Below are 26851 nucleotides of genomic sequence, written 5' to 3'. Positions count from 1 at the left end.
TGGACAATAGTGGATAGGGCACAGGACCTGGAGTCACTAGGACTTGGTTTCAAATCCTCCCTTAGACACTTATTAGCTATGTGACCCTGATGGGGTACAGTCTCTGGGAACCCCCTTGAACTCTCCTAGAATCTTCTCACTAGGTCTGGTCTTCACCTGAGGTCCGTAAGCCTTCCATTATCACTAGGCCCAAATCTGTTACCTCTGCATTGCCTCTGGCTTCTTCCTACCTTTGATCCTATCAAAATCCCATTCTCTTGGTTCCTGGAGTCTGACCTCTAGTCACCCCAGTCCCATCAAGATCCTCAGACTCCTCCTCAAAACCCTCCTAAACCCCTCTTCTAGTCACTCCAGACTACTTGACAACCCTAGATCCCTCCCACAATCTTTCTGTATGTAAGATCCATCTTGCCTCCATGGAAGTGTTCAGATTCTATGTAGCCTGCTTACAAAGGCTCCAGGTTCAATCTGACCCACTGGCATTAGTGATACAAATGCTCTGGCTCCTTAAGAATCTACCTAATAAGGCGAATCTTTAATAAACTTTGTTTTTTCTTTGACTGTGACAAGGCTTGGATCAAATTCATTTGACAGGATCTGGTATGTCAGTATTTTGGGGTCCCAAGCACCCCTAAAACCTCAACATATGGTTCCCTGACCAACAACCCTAGCTAGGTAAGTTACTTAACCTCTCTCAGATCCAGAGTAACTGAATTCATTATCTTTCCCCCTTATCCCTCCCTTCTTCTTAATTTTCATATTACTCTTGAGGGCACCTCTATCAATCTAGTCAACCCATACATCATCCTCCTCACTCTCTCACTCTGATTCCAATCTCTTGTCAAGATTTTCATTCCTGCCTTCTGAAGAGCTCTCCAATAATCCTTCTCTCATTTGATACTGCTACCACCCAGGTGACTGGTTCAGGCCCTCATCACCTCATAACCATACTACTGCAAGAGCCTACCAGTTGATCTCCCTGCCTCTAGTCTAGTCTCTCCAGTCCATCCTCTAGTCTGCTGTTAAATTCATCTTCTTAAATTGAGAGCCTGGCCATGTCACACACACCTCTTTCCAATCAGTTCCGGTGGTTCTTTATTGCTTCCAGAAACAAATATAAAGTCCTCTATTTGGTATTCAAAGCCCTTCATAACCTGACCTCCTCCTACCTTTCCAGTCTTCTTAAACCTTAGTAGCCCTGACATACTCTGGCATCCATTGATACTATCTTCTTTCTGCTCCTCGCAGAAAGATGCTTCTCCTGAATCTGAGTATTTTCCCTGGCTGTCCTCCGTTCCTAAAATTCTCTTCATCCTCATCTCAAATTTCTTCCCTCTCTGGATTCCTTCAAGTCCCAGCTTAAATCCCACCTTTTATAAGAAGGATTCCCCATTAAAGCTAGTGCTTTCTCTCTTTTGTTTATCTTCAGTTTATCTTGTCTATGTCTTATTTGTACCTAGTTGTTTACATATTATCTCCCATTAGTTTGTGAGCTCCTTAATGGCAGGGATTTTGTTTGTTTTTTTGTTTTGTTTTTACCTTTATTTGTATCCCCAGGGATACAAAGCACATACTTAGCAGTGTCTGGCACTGCTCTTAGTGGGCTCTGAATAAATGTTTGTTAACTGATCAACAGGATAACAAATGTAAAGTGCTTTGCAATCCTTAAAATACTATATAAATGCCAACTGTTGTTATTATTAGTTAATTCCCCATATGTGTGGATTGGTGTTATGGACTGAGTTTGACTTCAGCAGGTCACTTAAGTCTGAAAGTGGAATGAAATGAGAGACTTGAAATTCATTTAACCTTTGATAAAAGACAGTTTACTTAGTCATAGCAAGAGAAAGACATTCAGAGGAAGGAAAGGATGTACGTCCAGATTAAAGCCTTGATTCAGTTGAATATAGCTTCCCTATGTCATTCTTCCTTCTGTTCTGTTGTCACAAGCTGGAGGTCAGGGATCTAGTCCTTCATGTACTTGCTGCCCTCAGCCTTCATTCCCCCTTCCCCCCCAGTAAAATCTTGAGGACAATTTCAATGTCTTTTAAGGAAAAACTAGCCTAATTTGCCTGGGGGAGGGGGTATGTGTGCTTAGAATATTGCTCATTGGTCCGCAAGTACCTCCTCACATGGTCTAGACCTCCAGTCCATCCCCAGTCACAGAGGAAATTAATCCCACCATCTTTGAAGCCCCTACCGTAGGCAGCTTTCTCTGTTAATCAGCTTAAACTGACCACTTTATACCTAGTTGGTGCAGACTAGCTACTTTAGCTGCAGGATAGCTCTATAGCTCTATAACATGCTTCACCTTCACATCCTATCCAGGCATGTATCTGGACTATCTTACCATCTGCCTACTGCTTCACACAAACCCCTTTCCTTTCATTTCCCCTTTTCTTCTGGGCACACCCACCAGATCTACTGAACTAGTGCTTCTGGAAAGAATGTGTGAGTTGGTTGCTTTATGCATCACTAGCCTGTGCCTCTTCAGACCAAAACCTACCTTCCCTGGGTCACCACTCCCAGATACAGTTTGTCCCAAAAGTCTTAGGATGGTTTTAAGTGTTGTCTTCCTCTGTTAAACTGGAGGCTCTTTGAAGACTAGGGTTGTCTCTCTTTTTGTATTTGTATATAGTAAGCACTTAATAAAATGTCTTTCTTTGATTCACTCATTCTTGCAGCTGAAATCTAAGTGGGTTGATTGTTCCTTGTAATATTGTAATATTGTATGTATTGTAATATTGATGAGGGCACAGTCTCTGGGAACCCCCTTGAACCTGGAGTAGTCTCTGGGAACCCCCTTGACCTCTCTTTGAGTTTTCCCACTTGATCTGGCCTTGGCCTGAGGCTATAACCTTACATCATCATTAGGTCCAAATCTCTACCTAGCCTTGCCCTTTATTGTCCAGCTACTTCCCACCCTGGATAATATCAATATCCATGCCTTCAGCTACTTCCCACCTTTAATCTCATTCTCTTGGTTCCTGGAGTCTGACCTCATCCTGGTCCCATCAAACTCCTCCTTAGATTCCTCCTCAAGACCCTTCCTAAACCACTCCTCTAGTCACCCCAGACCCCTCCCTCAATCCCTCCCACAATCTTTGTGTATATAAGTCTCATCTTGCCTCCATGAAGGTTCTCAGATTCAATCAAATCTGGCCCCGCTTGTGAAAACAAGTGTCACAAAGGGTTAGATTTCTTAAGACAACCCAATATGGCAAACCCTTAAAAACTTTGTCTTTTTCCTTGGCTGAGAAGGCTTGGGTCGAATTCATTTTGCAGGACCCGGCATGTTGGTATTTGAGTCTCAAGCACACCTCAATCCCAAACCTCTTCAGTATGAGCTCCTTCAGTGGAAGGAAGGACTATCTTGCTTTTCTGCTTCTATTGCTAATGCTAATGTTTTGCCACACTGGATATATTTATTAAATGCTATTTCATTTATTCATTCCATTCAGGGTCAGGATTAGGATAATCAGGATAAATGTCCAGTGGGTAGAGAACCAAAATACAAAGCCTATAGTTTGTGCAATGGCTGAATTATGAATTTTCCAAGTTCTAGAAAGAAACTTTTCCTCATGAAATGAGCTAGCCACTCAACATATGCAATTGCTACAGTGACAAAATGAAGAGATTACTCAAAGGCAATGGAATTCTGCAGAAAAACCAGTGAAGATCTAGGAGATGAGATACATCACTCCTCTCTCATGGCAGAGACATAAGGAATTGTTGGATAGAAGATACTATAGGCATGGTCTGACCAGGTTTCTGCTTAGGATGTTTTTGCTTAAAAGTTTTTGTTTTGGGGGTTTTGGGGTCACAAAGAGTACTCATAGTTTTTGCTTTAAAGAAATTTGCATTTTGCGAATTCGCATAAGTAAAGAATTCTGGAAGAAATCCGAATATTTTAAATAAATAAATAAACAAACAAACAAACCAACCCACGCTATCTTTGTACTTCCATATTCTTTCTCTCTGTTTCTGCCCCTGAGCTTAACATTTGGCCTCCTTATTGTTGTTTGTCCTTCCTTCTTGAAGAGGACCATGACCTCAAGGAGGTGATGCCGAGATGTGCAAGTGAATTGGATTTAAGTGAGGGAGGGCTGTGCAAAATCACTTCCAGAGGTGATTTCTCCTCCAAAGCCATCTGGGTCCAGTGGCAAGATATAGATTGGCTTTTTTAAGCTAGGGTATTCAACAGGTCTCAGTTTGACTGAAGCAAGGCCCAATCCTACCCTTCCACCAACCTACCGCACCCCCACCAAAAATCAAATCAAAACAAAACAAAAAACCCAACCTTTCAAGTGAAAGCAGAACAGTGCAGAGACCACTGCAGTGCTGGCCCCTTCCAGAAGACATCTTTGTCCCTTTGCCCCACTCCACCCACCTGCCCTCCTGTCTGGCCAGTCTGTCTTATGTCTATTCCCTGTGCTTCCTGCAGAGGTATTCCTCCTCCTTCTCTTACTTCTCTTCCCTCAGCCCCCATATGTCCTTGGACCACGTGCCAGCCCCTTCCCTCCACTGGACAGCCCCTTTCCCGCCTCCCTTTCCTCTCCTTTTTGGGTCTACAGACAAACTGCTCAACCATCCACTTATATAGAGAACTGGCAGTATTCAAGCTAGAGTGAAATGGGAAATGACTGTTATATAAAAACAAAAGGCATCAAGTAGCAAAAAGTATTTTAAAAACCAAAATAAGTTGCTCTAGTTTTCTTTACAACAACAATCTCTCCTAAAGCATTTAAAATCTGGTATATTCAGTATTCAAATGGGACAGGCAATATGGCATAGTGCAGGGCTGTCCAACCTTAGGTTTTTATTGAAACAATAGACAATATATTTTGATTTGCCATTTTAGTGAGAGCTCTGTGGTAGCTCCTAAAGCATTTATGTAAATTTCTGTGCTTATAGGCAGGCTGCATGCATAGCCCTGGCGTAGTAGATAGTTTTGGATTTGGAATCAGGAAGTCCTGTGTTTGAATCCTTCCCCATACACTTAATTTACCAGCTCTGTAACTGTGGGCAAGTCATTGAATACTCTGAGCCTGTATCTTCCTTGCGTTTTTTTTTTTTTTTTGGTGAGACTAATGAGATAATGTTGACAAAACTAATACAAATGTCAGCCATTACTAATTATTTTGGAAATGTGGGTATTTCTTCCACTGACACATTACAAACCCCCTCCCCCTACTTCACCTCCTTAGTAAATAGTCTTCTTGAATTGTCGTGACCAAAAACCATACTTCTGTGTGGCATAGGCCATCGCTAGGCCCAGTGATTGGATTTTAATCCTTTTCAGTTTAATAGAACTGCCAGAGTTTGCACTTTACTGGTAAAACCTTTGAGGCCAGGGTCATCTCCACATCCTGAGGAGACCTCAGACAGATTTCAGTAGAAGAAGAAAATAATCCTGTTTTTCCAGAAATTTGATTTGTGTCCAGCCTTTTCAGAAATAAATGTGTATTCAGACACCTGTGGCCTTCCTGGTCTGGAGACTTCTTGGATACCCTTGGTTTCTCTTTGCCACTTCCCCAAACCCCAAAGCACCCAGAACCACATCAGGACATCCAGGAAGCAGGAAGCTCCTTCAGCAGAGGCATGTTTCTGTCCTTGGCTTCCCTCTGACCCTTTCCTGAACTCTGCCACCAAGACCCCATGGGAATCATTAACTACAGTCCTGATGAGATGGAAGATCATCAGCCCTTATCATCTGCCTTGCCACTGTGTCTCAAGTCACTCCAGGTCTTGCCTTTACCCTCTCTTTATGTCCACCAGAACACCAGACACCGCTATCTCACCTGGCGATGCACTTAAGGAACCCTGGGCTTTGCCACTTGTCCCACCAATGTGTTCTTAGACTTTCTGGCTGAACTCAGTTGTCTCCTTGAGAGCAAGAACTGTGTTGCTTTTTATTGTTTATATCCCCAGTGCTTGACATATAGTAAGAACTTGATAAATGCTTTTTCGTTAATTCATCTTTTATTCATTTCTTTCTTTCCATCACAGGCTCAATAGATTCTAGTGTTCTGACTTCACACTGATTAGAGTTGAATCCCTGAGGTTACTAGAGTTGACCTGGTCTCGTGATGCTCAGTGGACATCCTTTGAGTTACCTTAGTCTGGATTTATGGCCTCTACTAGAGCAAGGGCATAATTTGAGTATCCATTGTCTATGGGAGGGAATGTGTAGCTTAACTTCTGACATTTCTTTTTTTTTTTTGCCTCTAGGAGTCATGAGGACCTCCACTAGTCGTAGAAGGCTTGGTGACACATCTGGCCCAGGTAAGATGTCTTTGCAATATTTTCAATCACAATTAATTTACCAGTTAATGTTATCCAATCTCAATGGGACCTTCACTAAAGCAAGGCAATCCTTTCATTCCTCTTTATTTACTATTGCATTCTCTATAGTACCTGTTCCAAACCTCTTCTCTACCTTCTTATTGTTACTAAAAAAAAAAATTTAGGCCTTTCACCATGATCTTCCTGTTCTGCCACATTTCTCACAATTTAAGATATATCGTCCATTTTCTTTTTTTAATCCCTTCTTATCAAAGCCAACCCCTCTGCATGTGCCTTTGATCTCATTCCTTCCTATAATGTCCAGCAGGTTGGCTCCTCAATCTTCTCGACCTCTCTCTAATCTTCACTCTCTTCCTTTTCACTGGTTTCTTTCTTGTTGCAAACATGCCCAAGTCTTCCATATCCGTAGAAAACCTTTACTAGAAGCTAGCATTCCATGAAGCTATCATACCTCCCTCAGCCAGATGCCTAGAAAGGAGTGTCTATACACTTATTGCCTCCATTTTCACTTCTCAACCATTTACAGGAGCTTCCAACTGAATCCATTCTTTCCAAAGTTACAGTCTATTTCTCTTCCTTCTTTGACCCTTGCAGGATTTGACACTGTTGACTGCCCTCTAGCCTGGGATACTCTTTCCATTCTGGGATTTGGTGACACTCGTAACTTTTGCTTTCCTTCCTACTTTTCTGATCTGTCTCTCAATCTCCTTTGCTGGTCATCTGTGTCATTGCCCACCTCTACCCCTTTACTTATCATCTCTATGCAGATATTTCACAGATCCATATTTGTAGCCTCAATCTCTTTCGAGTTCTGTTGCCACATTAACTGCTTTTTGGATATTTTGAACTGGATGTCTGTCCTGCAGAAACTTGAGGTTGAGAATTTATTAGCTTTTCCTTGAAATTCACTCTTCTTTGGAACCTACCTATTACTGTCAGGGGTACCACCATACTTTCAATGACCTAGGTTCATAACCTTGATATACCTGACTCTTCATTCTTCTTCACCCCAAATACCCAATTGGTTCCCAAATGTTGCCATTTCTACCATCACAAGACCTCTGAAATCAACCCCTTCTGTCTACTCACACAGCTACTGCTTCAGGATCTTACCACGTCTCATCTAGGGCCTTGCCACAGCCTCCTCGCTGGTCTCCCTGCCTCAAATCTCACCACTTCAATCCATCCTCCACACAGCTGCCAACTGATTTTCCTAAAGCACAGATCTGACCATATCATTTCTCTGCTAATAAACTCTAATGGCCCCTATTATCTCTAGGATAAAATAAATAAACTCCTATGTTTGCTATCAATAGCTCTTTACAACCCGGCCCCTTCCTACCTAAACAGTCTTCTTACACATTTTTCCCTTCTGTGTACTTTGTAGACTAGCCATATGAACCTATTTGTCATTCTGCAAACAGGACACTTCAAGGTGTCCCTCATGCCTAGAATGCCTCTGCCTCTTAGAATCCCCTTTTTCCTCTAAGACTAATCGTCTGAGCTGTTCATTCCTTTTTTCTTCATATTATCTTGTCTGCCACCTTGATACCATCTCTTCTATCTTCTCCACCAGATTGCATCCTTAATCATTCTTCCCTTCTCACTTGTGTCTTCCACCTCTTCCCATCAACTTGTTCCTTCCCTACTCCTTTTTTTCCACAAGCTGACTCTCCCCAATCCTTAAAAACAAAATAAAACAGAAATACAAACTTTGAGTAGACCCTCTAGTCTTCGTAAGCTTTCAAACCTATAGCTCCTCCCTTTTTTAGCCAAACTCCTTGAAAAAAGCGATCTTCACTCTCCCCTTATTCATTCTTTGACCCTTTGCAATCTTGCTTCTGACCTAATCACTCAACTGAAAATATTCTTTCCAAAGTTCCTAATGATCTCTTAATTGCTGTACATGATGTTTTTTTCTCAGTCCTCAGCTTTCTCAACCTCTCTGCTGTATTTGATGCTGCTGACCACCCTCTCATCCTGGATAATTGTCTCCTTTATGGGTTTTCTCTAGTCTTGCCTGGTTTGCTTCCTACCTGTCTGACCATTCTTTTCAGGCTCCTTCCATGTCATACCCTTAACTGTAGGTGTTCTCCAGGGTTCTTTCACAGGCCCTCTTCCCTTGTTCTTTTCTGGGATTAACTATAATCTTTAAGCAAACAAGCAGATGACTTGGATCTATCTCTCCTATCTAGCCCCAGTCTTTCCCTGAGCTTCAGTTCTGTATCACCACTTGCTTAGTGGATGCTTTTGACTTATCTAGTACAAAATATTTTACCTCCTAAATTTCACTATTTTTGTAAAGAACACGACTATTTTTCCAGTCTCTCATGGTTAATTTCCCTCTGTTTCTTGTTCTTTTTCACTCTACGTCACCAATCATTTGTCAAATCTTACAGTTTCTATCACCTCAACATCTGTCACATCAGACCCCCTCTCTCAATCCCCAATTTAGTTTAGACCTTAATCACCCCTCCATACTGTAGGTATCCCTTCCACATCCTGACTTTCCCCATCGTGGTTTTGATAGATCATGGGTCTGTATAAGAAATTAAATGAGTTTTTTGGGAGTTTTGCTGAAGTTGCAGATGACACAGAAATTTAGAAACTCAGAAATGCATAAAACATATGCATAGTATTGTATAATATGAAAACATTTTATTTTTTAATACCATAACAACTACAAAGGGAGGGCCAACAGAATTTTATGCAGATTTTCCACATTGTGGAAGCACAGCACCTCTAACCCCCATGATATGGAAGAGATAATTGTATACTGCCAAAGGAATTTTCCTTACTCTCCGATCTGACCATGTGACTACTATACTCAGTCAATTTCAGTGGCTTCCTATTACCTATAGGACAAATCAAAACTCCGTTATTTAGCTCTTTAAACCTGATTCTATTTGACCTCAATCTATTTTTCCAGCCTCACTATACATGATCCTCCTTCCCACACTCTGTGATCCAGCCACAATTGGACATTCCTCTGTTCCTCATTGTTTTGAAATTATGTCTGTTCTGGTCTTCCTGACCACCTCCTCCCCTTCTAGTAAGTAATAGTAAGTTTATTAGTATCTAGTTTAAAGGTAATAGCGAGAAATAAGATTGCAGATGGGAACCTGGAAGTCCAAAAGATCAAAGGAGTGCAATTTATACATTTTATCATATATTAACTAAAATTCACATCCTGGTAATATGTGCAGAATCAGGGGAAACCATCTAGGCACTGCTTGTCAAAGTTCTGGTCCTAAATGCCAGAAAAAATCCAGACCTCCACAGTTTCAGACCAACAGAACATCAAAAAAAGTGCTATTGGGGCAGTTAGGTGGAGCAGTGAGTAAAGCACCAGCCCTGGAGTCAGGATGACCTGAGTTCAAATCTGGCCTCAGACACTTGACACACTTTACTAGCTATGTGACCTTGGGCAAGTCACTTAACCCCAATTGCCCTGCCTTCCTCCCTAAAAAAAAGTGCTGTTAACTTTGAGATGATGACTTTGAAGTTTTACTGCTAACTTTGAGATGATTTGGATATGTCGGTGAACTAAACCTGGGGTGGCACTCATAGGAACTTGTCTGTTTCCCACCCAAACCCTGTAAAAATGAGACCTCTAACTCCTGCCCCAAGCATTCTTCCATCTTTATCGGATCCATGTTGCCTGGTGCTCCCAACTCTAAGCCATGGTTATGTGAGTGGTATTCTCTGCTTCTTACCCTCTTCATCTTCTTCCTCACATTGCCGGCCTCTCTTCAGCATCTTATTCCCCTGTCCCTGAGCTGTGCTATATCTGCACCTGTATCCCTCCCCACTGTTCACTGCTTGTCTCTGTGCCCTATTAAAAGTGTGATTGCAGCTCCATTTCCCTGTCGCCAATCGTGGTCTTTCCTGGTGAGTACCCAAAGAACTGGGCATGCCTGCTCCCATTTCATAATTTCATAAATTAATTATTAATTAACTCATACATTATGCCCCACCTCTTATCCCTTTGTACTGTCTGTTTTAAATACCTTGAATATGCCCCCTTTCCCTCTGCCTCATCGAGTCCATCTTTTCTTTTGAGAGACAGCTCAAACACAGTATTCTGTATAAAGCCTCCCCTAATTTCCCTAATAGTGCCCTCCTTCCCAAAAAAACTCATTTAAATATTTTGTATATATTTACTCACTTTATATTTTTGCCATATATATGTGTGTATATATATTCATATATGTATTTGTTTCTCCCATTAGAAAGCAAGTTCCTTGCCAATAGGAATTGCTTCATTTTTTTATACTTCTGTCTCCAGGGCCTAGTATAGTGACCAGCACATAATTGGCGCTTAATAAATACAAGTCAATTGATTGGTATTTTGTCTATACTCATATATGTATGCATCATCTTCCCAATAGAATTCAACCTCTTTGAGGACAAGGACTGTTTCAATTTGTGTATATCCTCAGTACCTGGAACATAGTAGATGCTTGCTGATTGATTCATTAAACCCAAACATCCATAACTAATATACTAAATGATGAATAACCCTGTCTCTTCTAAAACTTGCTCCAATTTAATATCTTTTGCTCATAAACTAGGCTCATTGACATTTTGAATTAAATAAGGTATATTCCCTAATGCCTGGAGAACTGATGGGCTTTATTGCCCTCAGAGGAGCAGCAACAAATCTGTGCCTTATTTGCAACCCCATCGGATGTATTTCCCATTTACCTGAGAATGCCAGATGTTTCATCTTCACCTTACAAAAGCCATAGTAATACTCCTGTAGATCTTCTCTAGTACACTCCATCCAGGGAGCACCAAATGCTTCCACTGGCATTGTTTGACTCAAACTCACAAGTGGTTGTGAGGACATGGAGGTTTGTAAGGCAGTCTTATGTCCATAATGACACTGAGGCACAGAAAGGTTAATTTGATCTAGTATCTCCTAAATCAAGAGTAGGAATAAGACCAGGTCTGCGGCCTTGACTCCCATTCCAGGGCTTTGTATCATACCATTTTTTGATGATTTTAATTTCCTTAGAGTAGGAGTTCTTAATCTGGGGTCCACAGATGGTATGGATAGATTTCTGGGGCTCCATGAGCTTGAAAAGGGAAAAAAATACATCTTTATTTCAATATGATTAATTTCCTTTGTAAATCCTATGTATTTTATTTCATGCATTTAAAAACATTATTCTGAAGCTTCACCAAACTGCCAGGTGAGTTCTTTATGTGCACAAAAAGGGTTAAGAACCCTTGTGGTATAAGAAGCTTAGCATACTCTTCTTTCTGTGGGCTGGCCTGGGTCCTGCAGACAGTATATCTAGACAGCACCTTCATGTTGGAGGTGAGGCACTAATAATAGTCCTTATGTTCAACTCTTCCTTATCTTTCTTTGACTGGCTGAGGGTCTGGGGCACAGGACAGGCAGTTCCTCCCATGACTGGTGCGCCTTGTCCATTCTGTCTTAGAGGGAAGAGTCTGTACCCTGCTACCCTTTCCTTCTGCTCTTATTGGGTGATAACTGCTGTAGAAAGTCTTATAAATGAAAGCAAGGACAAGCACTGTTCTATCCTGGCTGTTTCCCCCTGAGATGTTGCCCTGTCGATGGTCCCAGTTCTGCACTGTCAGCATTTTGTGGCAAACTGGCCGTAGCTTGTCTTGGAAGCCTAAGGCATAATTTCCCAAAGTATGAAGCTCTAACCCAGCTATCTGGGCTTCACCATGGGGACTACTTGCTGACAGCATGAAATCCTCTTCTTTGGTTTCTGCGTGGGCTCTCTGGGTGCCCCTCCAGCAGACTGAGAAATCTTCCCAATATTTTCCCTAAAATCACAGAATCTCAGTGAAGAAGGATCTCAATTAATCCAGTTCCTACTTTAGCAGGAATTCCGACAACAACTAATTCACCTTTCATGTAGTTCTTATAAGGACAAGGAGAGTTTAGAAGAATATGTATACTCTTAACCAGGCTACAAAATCTCCTTAGAGATTTGCTACAGTTTGTTAAATGTCATGATGCAAAGATCAATACATTAAAGGCTTTCAGAACTGAAAAGTCTATAAATCAATCCACAGCCAATAGTCATGGTAAGTTATAATAATTTAGTACATGACATTCCAGCTGGCATTTCTGTCCCTTTGACCTCCTGATCTGGCAATTATCCCCAAGGCACAGTTCAGCTGTAACTTCCTACACAAGGCCTTTCCTTATCCCCTCTCTTTGAAATTATTTTATATAATGATTATGATAATGTAAATGGAAGGAACAAAGACAAAACAAAAACCCTAAATTGAATGCAAGTAGTTACAATGATCAAGCTTGGCCTGGAAGAAGAGCCAATAAAAAAAGAAAATGAACCTCCCTCTTTTCTTGTAGAGATGGTGGGCTGTGGGTGTGCAACGTTGCAAATGTTCTGTCTTGGTGGATGATTTGGTTAGTTTTGCTGAATTGCTTCCTCCCATCCCCTTTAAAAAATTCTTTGTCTCCCTGGGGAGGGCTTCAGGGACAACGTGAAACTGGAAATGAAAGTGAATTTTTAAAAAGATCACAAATGTCTTTTAAAAAATGAACTTTCTTATATTCTTTGTATTTATTTACTTGTGCCTCTGTTTTTATCTCACCAGTAGAATAAAGGCAGGAACTGCTTCTTTTTTATTGTCTTATCCCAAGCACCTAGCACCTCAAGGCTTCACATATAGTAGCTCCTTAATGAATGGGTATTGATTTGAATTGAATAATATATAGTTAGTGAAGTTAGTGAAGTTTAATTTTACCCTGAAAGTGATGTTTTCTTGATAACTGACCACAGTTTTCAAATTTAAAACTCTATAAATCCTCTGACTTCTTTCTTCTGAGTCTGTGAGTATAAGGGTTTCTTCTCTATGAGACAGCAGGAAATCATCATCCTTTGGTAACATCCTTTCTTCCTTGCTCAGCCATGTTTACATTCCTACCTAGCCTTTGGGTGCTGCTTCTCTTTCCCTCCAGTCCTTACTGAGCAGAGAGGTAGCTGCCTGACTTTCCCATTTTGTTTCAAGTTATTTGTAATTCTGGGTTGAGTCGGAGAAGACATGATTCACAATACCCCCGGTTCTACTTGGCTACCCACTTGAGCCAAGTCTGACTGGGTCAATCAAATTCTAGCAATAATTTTGTTGCCTTTAAGTAAAAAAAACAAAACAAAACAAACAAACAAAAAAAACCCAACCAGTCCAACCCATATGCTTTCTTTCCCCTCTCTTTTGGAGGCAATCGGAGGCTAAGTGACTTGTCCTGGGTCATACAGTAAGTATCTGAGGCTGGGTTTGAACTCAGATCCTTTTGACTCTAAGGGCCAGTGCTCTATCGCTGCCTAACCTAACCCCTATGGCAGAGGGAGGGAGAACCCTAGTGAATGGTGATTGTATGACAGAGGAAAGTAATAACTATTAAGTACTCATAAGGTTGTTGTGAAGCTCAAATGAGATTTGTTTATAGTGCTTTAAAAACCTTAAACCTTAAATAATACCAAGTATTATTGGAAGGGACTTTAGAAATCATCTGGATCTAACTCCTGTCTTACAGGTGAGGAAACTAGGGTTTAGAAACTGTCTTTCCTGAGGTGATATGTTGAATTAGTGGTGGAGTTGGGACCTGATCCCAGGAATGAGTCACTACAGAGAGAGAGAGAGAGAGAGAGAGCAGGGTTTCATCAAAGACAGGTCAAGCCAAATTCACTTTATTTCTTTTTTGATGGGCTTACCAAACTAATCAAACAGGAGAATTCTGGTTTTAGCCAAGTTTTTTTTTAAAAATCAAGTATCTCTTATTCTTTTTGTGGGAAAGATGGGAGAAATTAGATTATTAGATTAGATAATTTAGATAGGTTTGGAACTGGCTGAATGGTCCATCTCAAAAGAATAGTCATTGATGTTTCAATGTCAACTTTTCTCCAGTGAAGTACCCCAGGAATCTGTACTTGGCTCTGGGCTAACTGACACTTCTATCATTCAGTTGGCTGAGCACATGGATGACATGCTCATCAAATATACAAATGCCAAAGCTGGGAGCTATTGCTAACATACACAGAATTCAAAAAGATCTTGACAGGCTAGATAGAGCACTAGGTTAAATCTAGTAAGATGAAGTTTAGTAGGAATAAATGTGAAGGCTTACCCTCTGCTTCAAAAAACTAACTTCACAACTACGGGATGAGGCAAGAGGCAGGGAGGAATGGTGAGAAAGATGTTTGTCTGAAAAAGAACTGGGGGTGTGAATGGACTGCAAGTGTAGTGGAAGTTGGCAATGTGATGTGGAAACCCAAAAAGGTCATCTGGTCTTTGGGCTGTTAAAAAGGCCTTTGTTGTTGTTCAGTCATGTCCGACTCTTCGTGACCCCATGGACCACAGCGCACCAGGCCCTTCCATCCTCCACCATCTCTAGAGTATGTCCAACTTCATGTTCATTGTTTTCATCCTAGTATCTGTCCATCTTTTCCTTTCACATCCAGTCTTGCCTGACATCAGGGTCTTTTCCAACGAGTCCTGTCTTCTCATTATGTGGCCAAAGTATTTCAACTTCAGCTTTAGTATTTGACCTTCCTACCCTCCAGGAATAAGTAGGTCACACAGTACCATCAGATCACATGTAGAATAGTGCTTAACTCTGGGTGCCACTGTTTTAGAAGGACATTGATAAACTGGAGGGCATCCAGAGGAGGGTAACCAGAATACCAAAGGATTTTGAGTCCATGTCATAGAAGGATCAATTGAAGGAACTGGAATGTTCAGGATGAGGAAGAGTCTTCAAGTATGTTAAAGTTGTCTTAAGCATTTAAAAGGCCAGCATGTGGAAGAAGGATCAGTTATTGTTAATCTTTGTTTTCTGTTGAGCCCTGGAGAAGAACCAGATACGATGGACAGAAGGTGAAAGAGAGGCAAACTTTGGCTTAATTTTAGAAAAACAAAAACAAAAAAAAAGTCTTAATAATTAGAGCTGTCTAAAAGTGTAATGGCCTGCCTTCAGAGGTGGCGAGTTCCTATTTATTTGAGTTCTTCAAGCAAAGTATGAGTGACTATCTGACCACTTGGGTTTATTATAGTCAATATTTCTTTCAGCTATGATTAGATTAGACGGGTCCTGAGGTCCCTTCCAATTCTAAATTCTGTAGTTCTTAACTCCCAGTCTTACTTCCCTGCACCATGTGCTATATGTCCCTAGCTTCTGCATGTCCCTGAAAAACAGAGAGGTGACTAAGAGTTCAGAACCAGCAGTAGCAATGATTATTGTCTGCTCCTGGAAATACTTTGTGAGATGGTGATCCTCACTTGGAGTGAATCAGGATGAGTCGCCAGGAGTACAGGGTCATCAAGAATGGAATTTGGTCATGTCTGGGTGTTTTTCACTATTATTTTGGTTTCATTCCATACAGAAGCAGAAAAACTCCCAAAACAAACAAGATAATCCAGCATGCTCATACAAACATGCTCAATATCAGTCCACAAGTTCAGAGATTAGGCAAAATGTATTTATTTAGGAACATAGCAACCTTGGGGGGAAAATATAAAAAGCTGAGAGAGAATTCAAGTGTGGAATGTAGTTAGCCTGCAAAGGCTGGGATCCTGTGCACTCACACTGAGGAAGGCTGCAGGCAGCTCCAAGTTTATCGGTCAGGGCTGGGGTGTTTCCAGAGGACCACCGGACAGGTAGCACTGAAGTGACTGCCGTGAGAGTATGGAGGGGATTGCAGAAGATAGGATGGGGGAGAGCTCCATGAGAAGGTAGGTTTTGAAGTGGTATGGTAAGGATGCAGCTATTTTTATTTTTTGTTACTTCTTCTTTAATTCCACAGAGGAACAAAGACATTCAGTATTTGAGTTTGAGACCAAGCAGGTAAAGTAATTTTAGGCCATCTGAATATAAGCTATGAACTGGATACAACCAATTCTTTATTATCTTTGTTAAAGAGGGATAAAGGTACTATGTAAATCTGAAACTGATGGATCATTGGAAACAGGGATTAGGGAAAAGCATGCTGGATTGGGAGTAAGAGGACCTGGATTTGATTCCTACTTCTGCCACTTATTCCCTGTGTGACCTAAGGCAAGTTTAAGAGGTTTGAGTCAACTTCAAACTCAGTCTGAGTCAGCGGAGTGATGAGGCAGCCAAAAGTACTATTGGAATCTTGGGTTGCCTGGAGAAAAACATAGCTTCCAGGAACAGGGAGGTGATCATCCTGCTGCACCTCTGGAGGGCTGATACTGGGCGTGCTTGTGTGTGCATGCTGGTTTATCTTGTTTGCTTTGGGTGTTTTTCTACTTCTATATGGAATAAACCCAAAATAATGCTGAAAAGCATTCTAGACATGACCAAATTCCATTGCTAATGGCCCTGCACTCCTGGCCTTTTTAGGTTTCATCTGGAATGTGGTGTTCAGTTCTGGGCACCAATGATTTAAGAAGGACATGGATAAGCTGGAGAGTATCCCAGATGGTGATGAGCCTTGAATTCATGTCATATGAGGAACTGGGACTTTTTAGCCTGGAGACCTCAGTGGAAGAATATGCTAGCTCTCTTCAATTATTTAAAATTCTGTTACATGGAAGAAGGATTAAACTTGGTTCTTTTTGGCTTTAAAGGATAGAAATAGGAACTTTAGGTGGAAGGTTCAATGTGGAAAATTTAATGTACAAGAAAACTTTCTAATAATTTTTGTTGTTGTTTTTCAGTTGTGTCTGACTCTTTGTGATCCCATTTGGGGTTTTCTTGGCAAAGATATTGGAGTGGTTTGCCTTTTCTTTCTCCAACTTATTTTACAGATGAGGAAACTGAGGCAAGCAGGGTTAAGTGACTTGCCCAGGGTCACACAGCTAGTAGGTGTCTGAGACCAAATTCTAGACTCCAGGCCCAGCTCTCTAGCTACTGCCACTTAGCTGCAACTTCTGATAATTGGAACTAGCCTGAAGTGGAGTGAGCTACATCTGGAGGTGGTCATTTCCCCCTCTTTTGAAATTCCCAAGCAGAAGCTGTTTAATCACTTGTTGGGTATGTTCTAATGGATTTCATTCAGTGTATGGGCTGAGTTAATTGGAAGAAGTTCCATGATTCTTAAGCTTTCTGGGCAAGAGGGTTAGACTTTCAGCTTCTCTTTCAGCTTTAAGCTCTAATTTAGCCAATAGCTCCAACCGCTTCACTACTCAACCTTTCCCCAAATTTTGAAGGAGGGTACTACACACACTTTTCCTATGTAGTACCTTTTACACAGTGGCCTCCCTGCATGTGAGCAGGCAGGAAGGCGGAGAAGAAACAACAAAAGGCTTGGCTAATTCATCATTGAAGAATGATCTTTTCTCTACCTCCCAACCCTCACCCTGCAAAGGAGAGGGATTGAGAGATTGCTTCTGTGGCTCAGGTTGTAGGCCAGGCATTTCCTTGTTTGATGACAGAACAGGTAGTAAGCAGGTGAAAGTGAACGAGATTTTTTCTTTTTTTTTTTTTTTTCTTAAACTGCAGAATATCTGAGTAGTGAATCTATGTGGTAACTGCCCTGAGAAAAGCTTAGCTTTTCATAAGAAACTCTGGAATAGAGCTAAGAGTGGGATACTGTCGTGGACCAGAGGCAAGCTGAACGCCTTGGGCAAGGATAAGTAACATCAGACTACTCATTGTCCATGTGCTTATGAAAATTCCCTAATTCTGCTTTGGTCATGGAACACAGTGGATGGATTTCTGCAATTCTAAATCTGTCCTCAGAGGGAGGATGATGAAGGAGCACATGGCCAAAACACTTATCTTTGGCTAACTGTGGGAGTCAAGAGACTGGTCTATAAATGATTTTGGCTCCTTGACTAAGCTCATTTCCATGTGATGGATGGTGAAATGGAAAAAAGAAAGAAAATAATGTGAATTCTCAGAGGCTTTAGGACTTCTTTAATAGAGAATGCTTAGGAACCTTGGATTTGCCAATCCCAAATCTCAGATGAATGAGAGACAGATTTTAAAGTAGCCTAGGCACAGTGGAGATCATGAGAGTTGTAGGTTTATTTTGTTCTTGTTCATAGTACCTAATGATTTCCAAGGCAATTTCAAGTGGTTTTTCTTCCCCTTGGCTTCCCTATACAACAAAATTTTTCTTTGAAAGCTGTATAAGGAAAAATTATTTAAAATAGCCAGTGAATCAGTAATTATTAAAAACCAGCTGTTTGCCAAGTACTGTGCCTCTGGAGACAGAAAGAAAGGAAAAAAACCTGAACAATGAAGACTTGGTCCTTGCTGTCGGGGAGCTCAAATATCAATGAGGGAGACAACATGCAATTAACTATGTCCATATAAGATAAATCAAGCGTATATGGAAAGAAACTTGGAGGGGAAGAACTAGTGGTGGGAGGACCTGTAGCAACCTATGGCAGAAGGTGGCATTTGAGCTGAGTCTTGAAGGAAGCCAGTGATTCCAAGAGGCAGAGGTCAGGAGGGAGAACATTCCAGGAATAAGAAAAAGCCATTCAAAGGCATGGAGATAGGACAGTGAGTGTTACATTTGAGGAACAGCAACCAGGCCAGTGGAATTGGATCACAGAGTATGTGGGGAGGAGTAAAACGTAAGAAGACTAAAAGAAAGGTAAGAAGAAGCTTTAAATGGAACAATTTGATCCTGGAAGTCCCTGAAGTTTGTTGACCATAAAGTGGGAGTTGACATAGTCAGACCTGTGCTTTAAAAAGTTCACTTTGGCTGCTCAGTGGAGAGATTGGAATGGAGGGAAACTTAAGGCAAGGAGAACAATTAGAAGTCTACTGAAATAGTTCAAGAAAGAGGTGGTGGCTATGTGAATGAAGAGAAGGGGACTTAAAAGAGATGTTACGAAGGTAGAAATGACAAAATTTGGCAGTGGATTGGATATGATAGGTGGGTAGGAGTAAAGAGAGCAGGATGACACTGAGGGTTCAAGTCTGAGCAGGTGGGGAGTATGGTGGTGCCCTTGAGAGAAATAGGGAAATTTGGAAGAGGAGATGGTTTGGGGCCGGGGGAGGGGATGAGTTCTATTTTAGACATGTTGCATTTGAGATGTTTACAGCAAATCCATGTCCTGACAAGAAGAAATATAGGTAATACAATATTGGAACCCAGGAGAGATTGTATCTTGGGATCATCTGCATAGAGATGGTAGTTGAACTCATGGAAACTGCTGAGATCACTAAGCAAGATAGTATAGAAGGGAACTAGAAGAGGGCCAAGGACAGAGCCTTGGGGGACACCCAATTTACCTGGATGAATATCCAGCAAAGGAATCAGAGGAAAATGAAGAGAGAACAGCCCCCCAAAAACATAGAGAAGCATGTCTAGAAGGAGAGGATGATCAACCGTGTCAAAGGTTACAGAGAGATCAAGAAGTATGAGGATCTTTCACAACAATGTGGAAATATATTTAATATAATTGTACATGTATAGCTTACATCAGCTTGCTTGCTGTGGTGGGGAGGAAGGAGGGGGGTGAGACGGAGGGAGAAAAAAGTTTGGAGCTAAAAATATTATAAAAGTGAATGTTGAAAACTATCTTTACATGTAATTAGAAAAAATAAAATACTATTGAGTGGAAAAAAATAAGTATGAAGACTGAGAAAAGGTCATTAGATTTGGCAATAAGGAGTTTCAATTGAATGATGGTGAGAGAAGATAGATTGATTGCAGGTTTAGAATCTACTGATTCCTCTCCCTTCTCCTCTCCCCTTTCCTCCCTTCCTACTTTGGGGCATTCTGGGTGGTCCAGCATTCCCTTCCTAAGCCTTCCCCAAACCTTTGGCTGGTTCTCTAAGGCCAAACTGAAAGGGAACAGCCTCAGTGCATTCTGGAGGTATAGTTCAATTAACTTTTCCTTTAAGTGTTTATATGCTGTGTTATTGTGTATGCATGTATATGTGTGTGTATGTATGTATATATATGTATACACATACATATATGCATACACATATACATGTATGTAAAACATATATACATGTATGTGTGTATAGATTATATATATATTGATATTGATATTGATTCATTATACATGGTGCCTTTTGGAGTAACATCATTTCCCTGCTCATCTCTTTTTACCTTTCTATATTTATTAATTGACTACTGCATACAAGGCATTGGGAATACAAAAAGAAACTAATCTAATCTCTACCTACAAGGAGCTTACTGCCTATGGCAGCAGACAGGAGGGGCTGGGGGCTTAGGGGAGATACAACATGTGTCCAGATAAATAGATACATGATAATTTGAGGAGGCAAAGTTCACTAATCACTTGGGTGATCAGAAAAGCTTTCCCATGAGAGGTGATATCTGAATTGGACTTTTAAGGCTAAGACTAGTTAGGAGGATATATGATGGCTAGTTATTCTAAGAAGAAAAAAGAGAATGTGGGAGAGCATTCTAGATATAGGAACATGGAGGAAGGTAATGAAATGCTAACTAAGAACAAAGAAGCCAGATGGGAGTAAGCATAGAACTTGTGAAGGGACATGTTAGGGGACGTGATAATAAGTCTGTAAAGTTCAGCTTGAGCCAGCCTGAAGGAGCTGTGCCAAGCTGAGGAGTTTGTATTATGTTCTAGAGGCAGTAAGGAACCACAGAAACTTTTTTTTTTTTTTGGTATTCCAAATTGCATGCCATATCTAAGGCAGTCAAGCATCAAGCATTTTTTTTTCCTTTAAATAGTATTTTATTTTTTCCAATTACATGTAAAGGTTTTTTTTATATAAAGTTTGGAGTTCCAAATTTTCTACCTCCCTCCCTCCTTCCCCCCACCCAAGATGGTAAGCAATTTGATATAGGTCATATATGTGATCATGTAAAATATTTCCACATTAGTCACACTGTGAAAGAAGAAACAGAAGAAAAGGGAAAAAAACCATGAAAAAAATAAAGTGAAAACAGTATGCTTCGATCTGTATTCAGACTCCATCAGTTGGATGTGGATAACATTTTCCATCATGAATCTTTTGAGTTTGTACTGCTGAAAAGAGCTAAGTCAATCATGGTTGATCACCGCACAATGTTGCTGATACTGTGTATAATGTTCTCCTGGTTCTGCTCACTTCACTTTGCATCAGCACAGGTAAGTCTTTGCAGGTTTTTCTGAAATCTGCCTGCTCATCATTACCACAGAAACTTCTTAAGCAGGGGAATGATATGGAAAAATGTATTTTAGGAAAATTATCAAGACAGTTAGAAGAAGCATGGATTAAAGAGGGAAGAAATTTGAAACAGGAAGACCCATTGGGAGGGTATTAGGATGGTCTTCAGAAGAGGAAATGGAGACATGAATAAGAGAAACAAGTGAAAAACAAGGGATAGGGGTCCAGATGGGAAAGATATGGAGTAAGAATTGACAAAGCATGGCAGCAGATTGGATATCAGAAATTGGATGAGGAAATGTAAAGGACTGAGAATGACTCTGAGGTCGCCAGTCTGGGTGACCATAAAATTGAAATGGGACCATTTGGAAGAATGGTGAGTAGAGGTGGAGGGAATGAATTTCACTGTGGAGATGTTATCTCAAAGAAAGGACAGGTAGAGCTGTTCAGCAGGTAGGTGATGATATGGGACTGGAGTTCAGGGAGAGTTTAATGAGGTTATTCCTCACCTGAAGTTTGATAGCTCCCCCACAAAATACTTGGTGTCTGACCTGCCTTGCCAGGCTTCTCATGCTGTTTCACATATTTTGTGTTCTAGCCAACCAGGCAGCTGGGTGTCACAATGGGCAGAGGGCTAGGCCTGGAATCAGGAAGACCTAAGTTCAAATCCAGCCTCAGACACATAACTAGCTGTATGACCCTATACAAGTCACTTGACCTCTGTCTGCTTCAGTTTCCTCAACTGTAAATTGGGAATACCTCCCAAGGTTGTAAGGATCAAATAAGATAGTATTTATAAAGTGCTTAACTCAGTACCTGGCAATCAGGGTGGTGGTTGCTGGAGGTTGGGGTGGCTGTGTGGCAATTTCTTAAAATAAGACAACAGAGAAGTTTGCCTCACCAATTGACATGAGAGAGTTCTTTGTAGCGTGCTATTTGATAGCATTTTACCCACAGCAGAACTCCTTTCAAAACTGTAGATTGTTCAGTCCTCTCAAACTCTGCCACTGCTCTACCAATTAAGTTTATGTAATGTTCTTCATTATTTTTTTTTTTGGAGGGGGAAGGCGGGGCAATTGGGGTTAAGTGACTTGCCCTAGGTCACATAGCTAGTAAGTGTGTCAAGTGTCTGAGGCCGGATTTGAACTCAGGTCCTCCTGACTCCAGAGCCGGTGAGCTACACACTGTACCACCTAGCTGCCCCCAATATTCTTCATTATTGTTGTGTGTCAGGGAATAGGCGGGCCTGAGGAGAGGGAGGGAGACGAGGGAAAGGCTGGCGAGTGGAGCGGTCAAAACGCATAGAGCATTTATTCACTAAGTTTGCTGTCTTATAAGGGCATGGTTTGTGGTGCCCCAAAATAATTACAACAGTACATCGAAGATCGTTGATCATAGATCATCATACCAGATATGATAATAATGAAAGAGTCAGAAATATTGTGAGAATTACCAAAATGTGCCAGAGATACACATGCTGTTGGAAAAATAGTCCTGATAGACTTATGACTTGACCCAGGGTTGCCATAAACCTCCAATTTGTTAAAATAAAAATGCAGTATCTGCCAAGTGCAATAAAGCAAAGTGCAATAAAATGAGGTGTGCCTGTATTTTTAATGGATGTCATTACATCCACTCTATGTTAGAGGGGAAGATGAGTAGAGTCCTTAAAGCCCTCCTGCTTCCTGTGTCAGCCTGCTCATTTCAATTCAGAGGTAGCTAGGTGGTGTGATGGGTAGATGACTGGATAGACCAGACGACCTGAATTTGGATGCAAAGTCCCTTGATAGCTGTGAGACCCAGGGCAAGTCCTTTAACTTGTCTTAGCTTCCCGAATCTGTCAAATGAGGATAATAATGGCATTTACCTCTAAGGATTGCTGCGTGGTTCCAATGAGATTCTATTTGCAAAGTGCTTTGCAAACCACAAATATCTATTATGTGCCTATTTTGCGTAAGACACTACACTGTGCTGGGGATAGAGAGACAACAACAACAAAAGAAACTCTCTGCCCGTAAGGAGGTTACATTTTACTGAGTGAGGAGGAATTGGGGTAAGAGGTGCAGGACACCAGGTGAGAGTGGATTTCCATCACCTTCAAGGAACAAAAGGGCCCTAAAACTTCACAAATCAGGGAGGTTTCATATAAGAAGTGATACCTGGACTTGACCTTAAAGGAAGATAAGGATTCTGAGAGGCAGAGATGAGGATGATGCATCATCTAGGCTTTTGTGAGTGCAGCAGGTTTTGGAAATGGTGGCCAGCAAGTGCCATGTAGGCTGGTTCCAGGCAGGATGATGAGGAGGAGGGGAGCTAACATTTACACAACACTTACTGTGTGTCAGTGCTTTGCAGATAGTCTCATTTAATCCTCACAACAACCCTGGGAGGTAGGTGCTGTTATTATCCCCATTTTACAGTTGAGGAAACAGAGGGGAATAGCCATCCAGGGTCACACAGCTAGTAAGTATGTAAGGCAGAATTTGAACTCAGGTCTTCTTGATCTCAAATCCAGTAATTTTATTTGGGAGAAAAAAAAACCCAAACCACTGGATTGGAGTTAAGAGCACTGGATTGTAATCCAGGGCTGCCGCTAATCAGCAGTGGGATCTTAGGTGGGGTATTTCAAAATAGTTTCCTCTCTCTATTGAATAGAGGGGAAAAGTTGGACTAGACGATCTTGTAAGTCCCCTTCTAGCCCTTGAAATCATTCCATCTTTCACTTAGGTCTCCACTTACCATATAGAAGGCAGGCAGTTGTTGCTGGGTTTTTAGTTTCAAATTATCCTTTGCCTGGACTTATTTTTAGGCTACCTGAGGGCAAAATTCTCATTTTGCCAAAACATGCAGCAAAAACCCAAAGAGCCAAGGCATTATTTGGTGATTACATTAACCATAGCAGTGAAAACAGAATTGTGTCAATCTCTAGGTTCTCAAATCATCATGTAACATCAAACAGCCCTTTCTAATCTTGTATCTGGTGACATACCTATAAAGTTCCAAGTGTCCTCTGGTGGCCTTTGGATTGAGGTAGAGGGATTGGGGGCCAAGAGTCAGAGAACATTTTAGCCACAGGCTATGTAGTTCAAGTCCTTCACTCTACAAATGAGGAAACTGATGTCTAGAGAGAGGGGAAGGAGCTTGCCTAAGGTCACACAGGTAGGCAGTGCCAGAGATTGGTGATGACGATGATGATGATGATGATGATGATGATGATGACGAAGAAAAAGAGAAAGGGGAGAGACAAGCATGGGAGAGGGGAGAAAGAGGAGGAAAGGGGGAGAAAGAGGAGGAAAGGGAGAGAAAGAGCATGGGAGGAAGGGAAGGAGACAGAATGGGGAGAAGGGGTAGAGAAGAGACTGACTCTAATCTGATCTCCTTCTCTGCTTTATACACACCCCACTTCCCTCCCCAATGGTAACCAATGAGAAACTTAGATTAGGTGGTAAAGATTTTTTTAATGCTTGTGGTTATCTCTAAAGAGGTTCTTCTTAAAGAGATCTTGATATGTGATAGGGGGCAGAGATGGCTGGACTGAACAGCTCCAGGTTGCTGAGCAGATGTGACCCCAGGCATCCAGATTAAGACTTGGATGGGCACAGATAATATCACACAATTTTAGAATTGAGAGAACCTCAGCAGGCATCTAGTCCATTCCACACTGGAGGTGGGAAGAAAGAATCTCCATTACAACAAATCTGACAAATTTTTTTTTCCAGCTTTTACTTGAAAATTTGCATTGAAAGGGTACCAACTCCCTCTAGATACAGCCATTTTTAAATAATTAAGCAGCAGATTAGAGCAAAGCCTGCTTCACCCTGCCTGGATCTGGCCTGCAATCCCAGTTGGCAGTTCTTGGGGGAAGAGAAGCACTGGTATAGTAGAGCTTGCTGTGTAGAAGTAGCTCTGCATAGCAGTGCAGCCCCTCAAGCTTGGGACAAAGTACTCTCTACTCTACAAGCAGTCATACCCCAACAAAAAGCTCAAGGGTCAAGTAGTTGGCTGGGAACATGAACAGGCAGTGAAAATGATCTCAGATTCAGACTCAGACTTCGGAATCTTTTTTTGGTGACAAAGAAGACCAAAACATACAGCCAGAAGAAGTCAACAAAGTGAAAGAGCCTACATCAACAGCCTCCAAGAAAAATGTGAATTGGTCTCAGGCCATGGAAGAGCTCAAAAAGAAGTTGGAAAAGCAAGTAAGAGAAGTAGAGGAAAAATTGGGAAGCGAAATGAGAAGGATTCAAGAAAACCATGAAAAACAAGTCAATGACTTGCTAAAGGAGACCCACAAAAATACTGAAAAATATACTGAAGGAAACAACACCTTAAAAACTAGAGTAACTCAAATGGCAAAAGAGCTCCAAAAAGCCAATGAGGAGAAGAATGGCTTGAAAGGCAGAATTAGCCAAATGGAAAAGGAGGTCCAAAAGACCACTGAAGAAAATTCCACCTTAAATATTAGATTGGAGCAAGTGGAAGCTAGTTACTTTATGAGAAATCAAGATATTATAAAACAGAACCAAAGGAATGAAAAAATGGAAGACAATGTGAAATATCTCATTGGAAAAACCACTGACCTGGAAAAGAGATCCAGGAGGAGAGATAATTTAAAAATTATTGGAGGAGTATGTGATACAGTAATAACAATACAAAGCAAAAAACGAATCTGGAAAAGCACTGCCAGAAATTTGAAGAGGGAGAGATCTTTCATGAATGCGTGTACATATGTGTGTGTGCACATGCATGCTTATGCATGCTCTTGGTTGGTTGGTTTACATTCTCACTAGTTTGTCCTCGAAGAGGACCAAAATGACATCACTGTGTTAGAGTCAAGTCACCGTGCGTCTGACTGTGGTTGATCAGACCAACATGAGCTTGGAATGTTCTGCCACAGGTTAGGCACAAATTGTCCACGCGGACATTCTCTCAATGAGCACATCTCCTGTTTCTTTGGAGCTACTGCAATTAAGTTTTGTTCATGGAGCAAATGTACATGCTCTACCTCATTGTAGAATTAGCATCTGAGTCGAGATTAGTATAAAAAGGATTTTATCTGGGTGGCTAGATGGTCCAGTGCATAGATCGAGGCCTGGAATCAGGAAGACCTGAGTTCAAATTCAGCCTCAGATACTTACTAACTGTATGACCCTAGGCAAGTCACTTCACTGCTATCTGCCTCAGTTTCCTCATCTGTAAAACAGATAATGATATCACCTATCTCCCAGTGTTTTTTGTGAGGGTCAGAGATAATAATTGTAAAATGCACAGCGTAGTGCCTGGTGTATAGTAAATGCTATTTAAATGTTAGCTATTATTATCATTATTATTAAACTGATCAAGATGGGGGAAGTCTATTATTGCAGGTATGAGATATGGGCACTATGACTACTAAAGTCATAAAGCTAGAAGAAGGAAGTTTGAGAAAGGAAAGAGAACAAGTCAAAATATTGAAGATATGAGATAAGA

The 26851-nt window shown here is 41.1% G+C and overlaps 1 protein-coding gene across 2 annotated transcripts in view; it reads left to right on the top strand.

Annotated features, from left to right (window-relative positions):
• Nucleotides 1-26851, top strand: part of SEPTIN9 (septin 9) — a 344886-nt gene that overhangs the window by 35145 nt on the left and 282890 nt on the right. Inside the window, exon 2 of one of the 2 annotated variants that reach the window (XM_036753227.1) lies at nt 6232-6285. In XM_036753227.1, the coding sequence (XP_036609122.1) occupies nt 6232-6285 (54 nt within the window). Of the gene's footprint in view, nt 1-6231; nt 6286-15859; nt 16048-26851 lie in introns of those variants that run through there. The other variant, XM_036753229.1, reaches the window with a different exon arrangement.

This window comes from Trichosurus vulpecula, chromosome 4 (genome assembly GCF_011100635.1).
Source record: "Trichosurus vulpecula isolate mTriVul1 chromosome 4, mTriVul1.pri, whole genome shotgun sequence".
NCBI lineage: Eukaryota > Metazoa > Chordata > Mammalia > Diprotodontia > Phalangeridae > Trichosurus > Trichosurus vulpecula.
The sequence above is the reverse complement of the archived record's forward strand: the minus strand, read 5'-3'. Positions and strand labels throughout refer to the sequence as shown.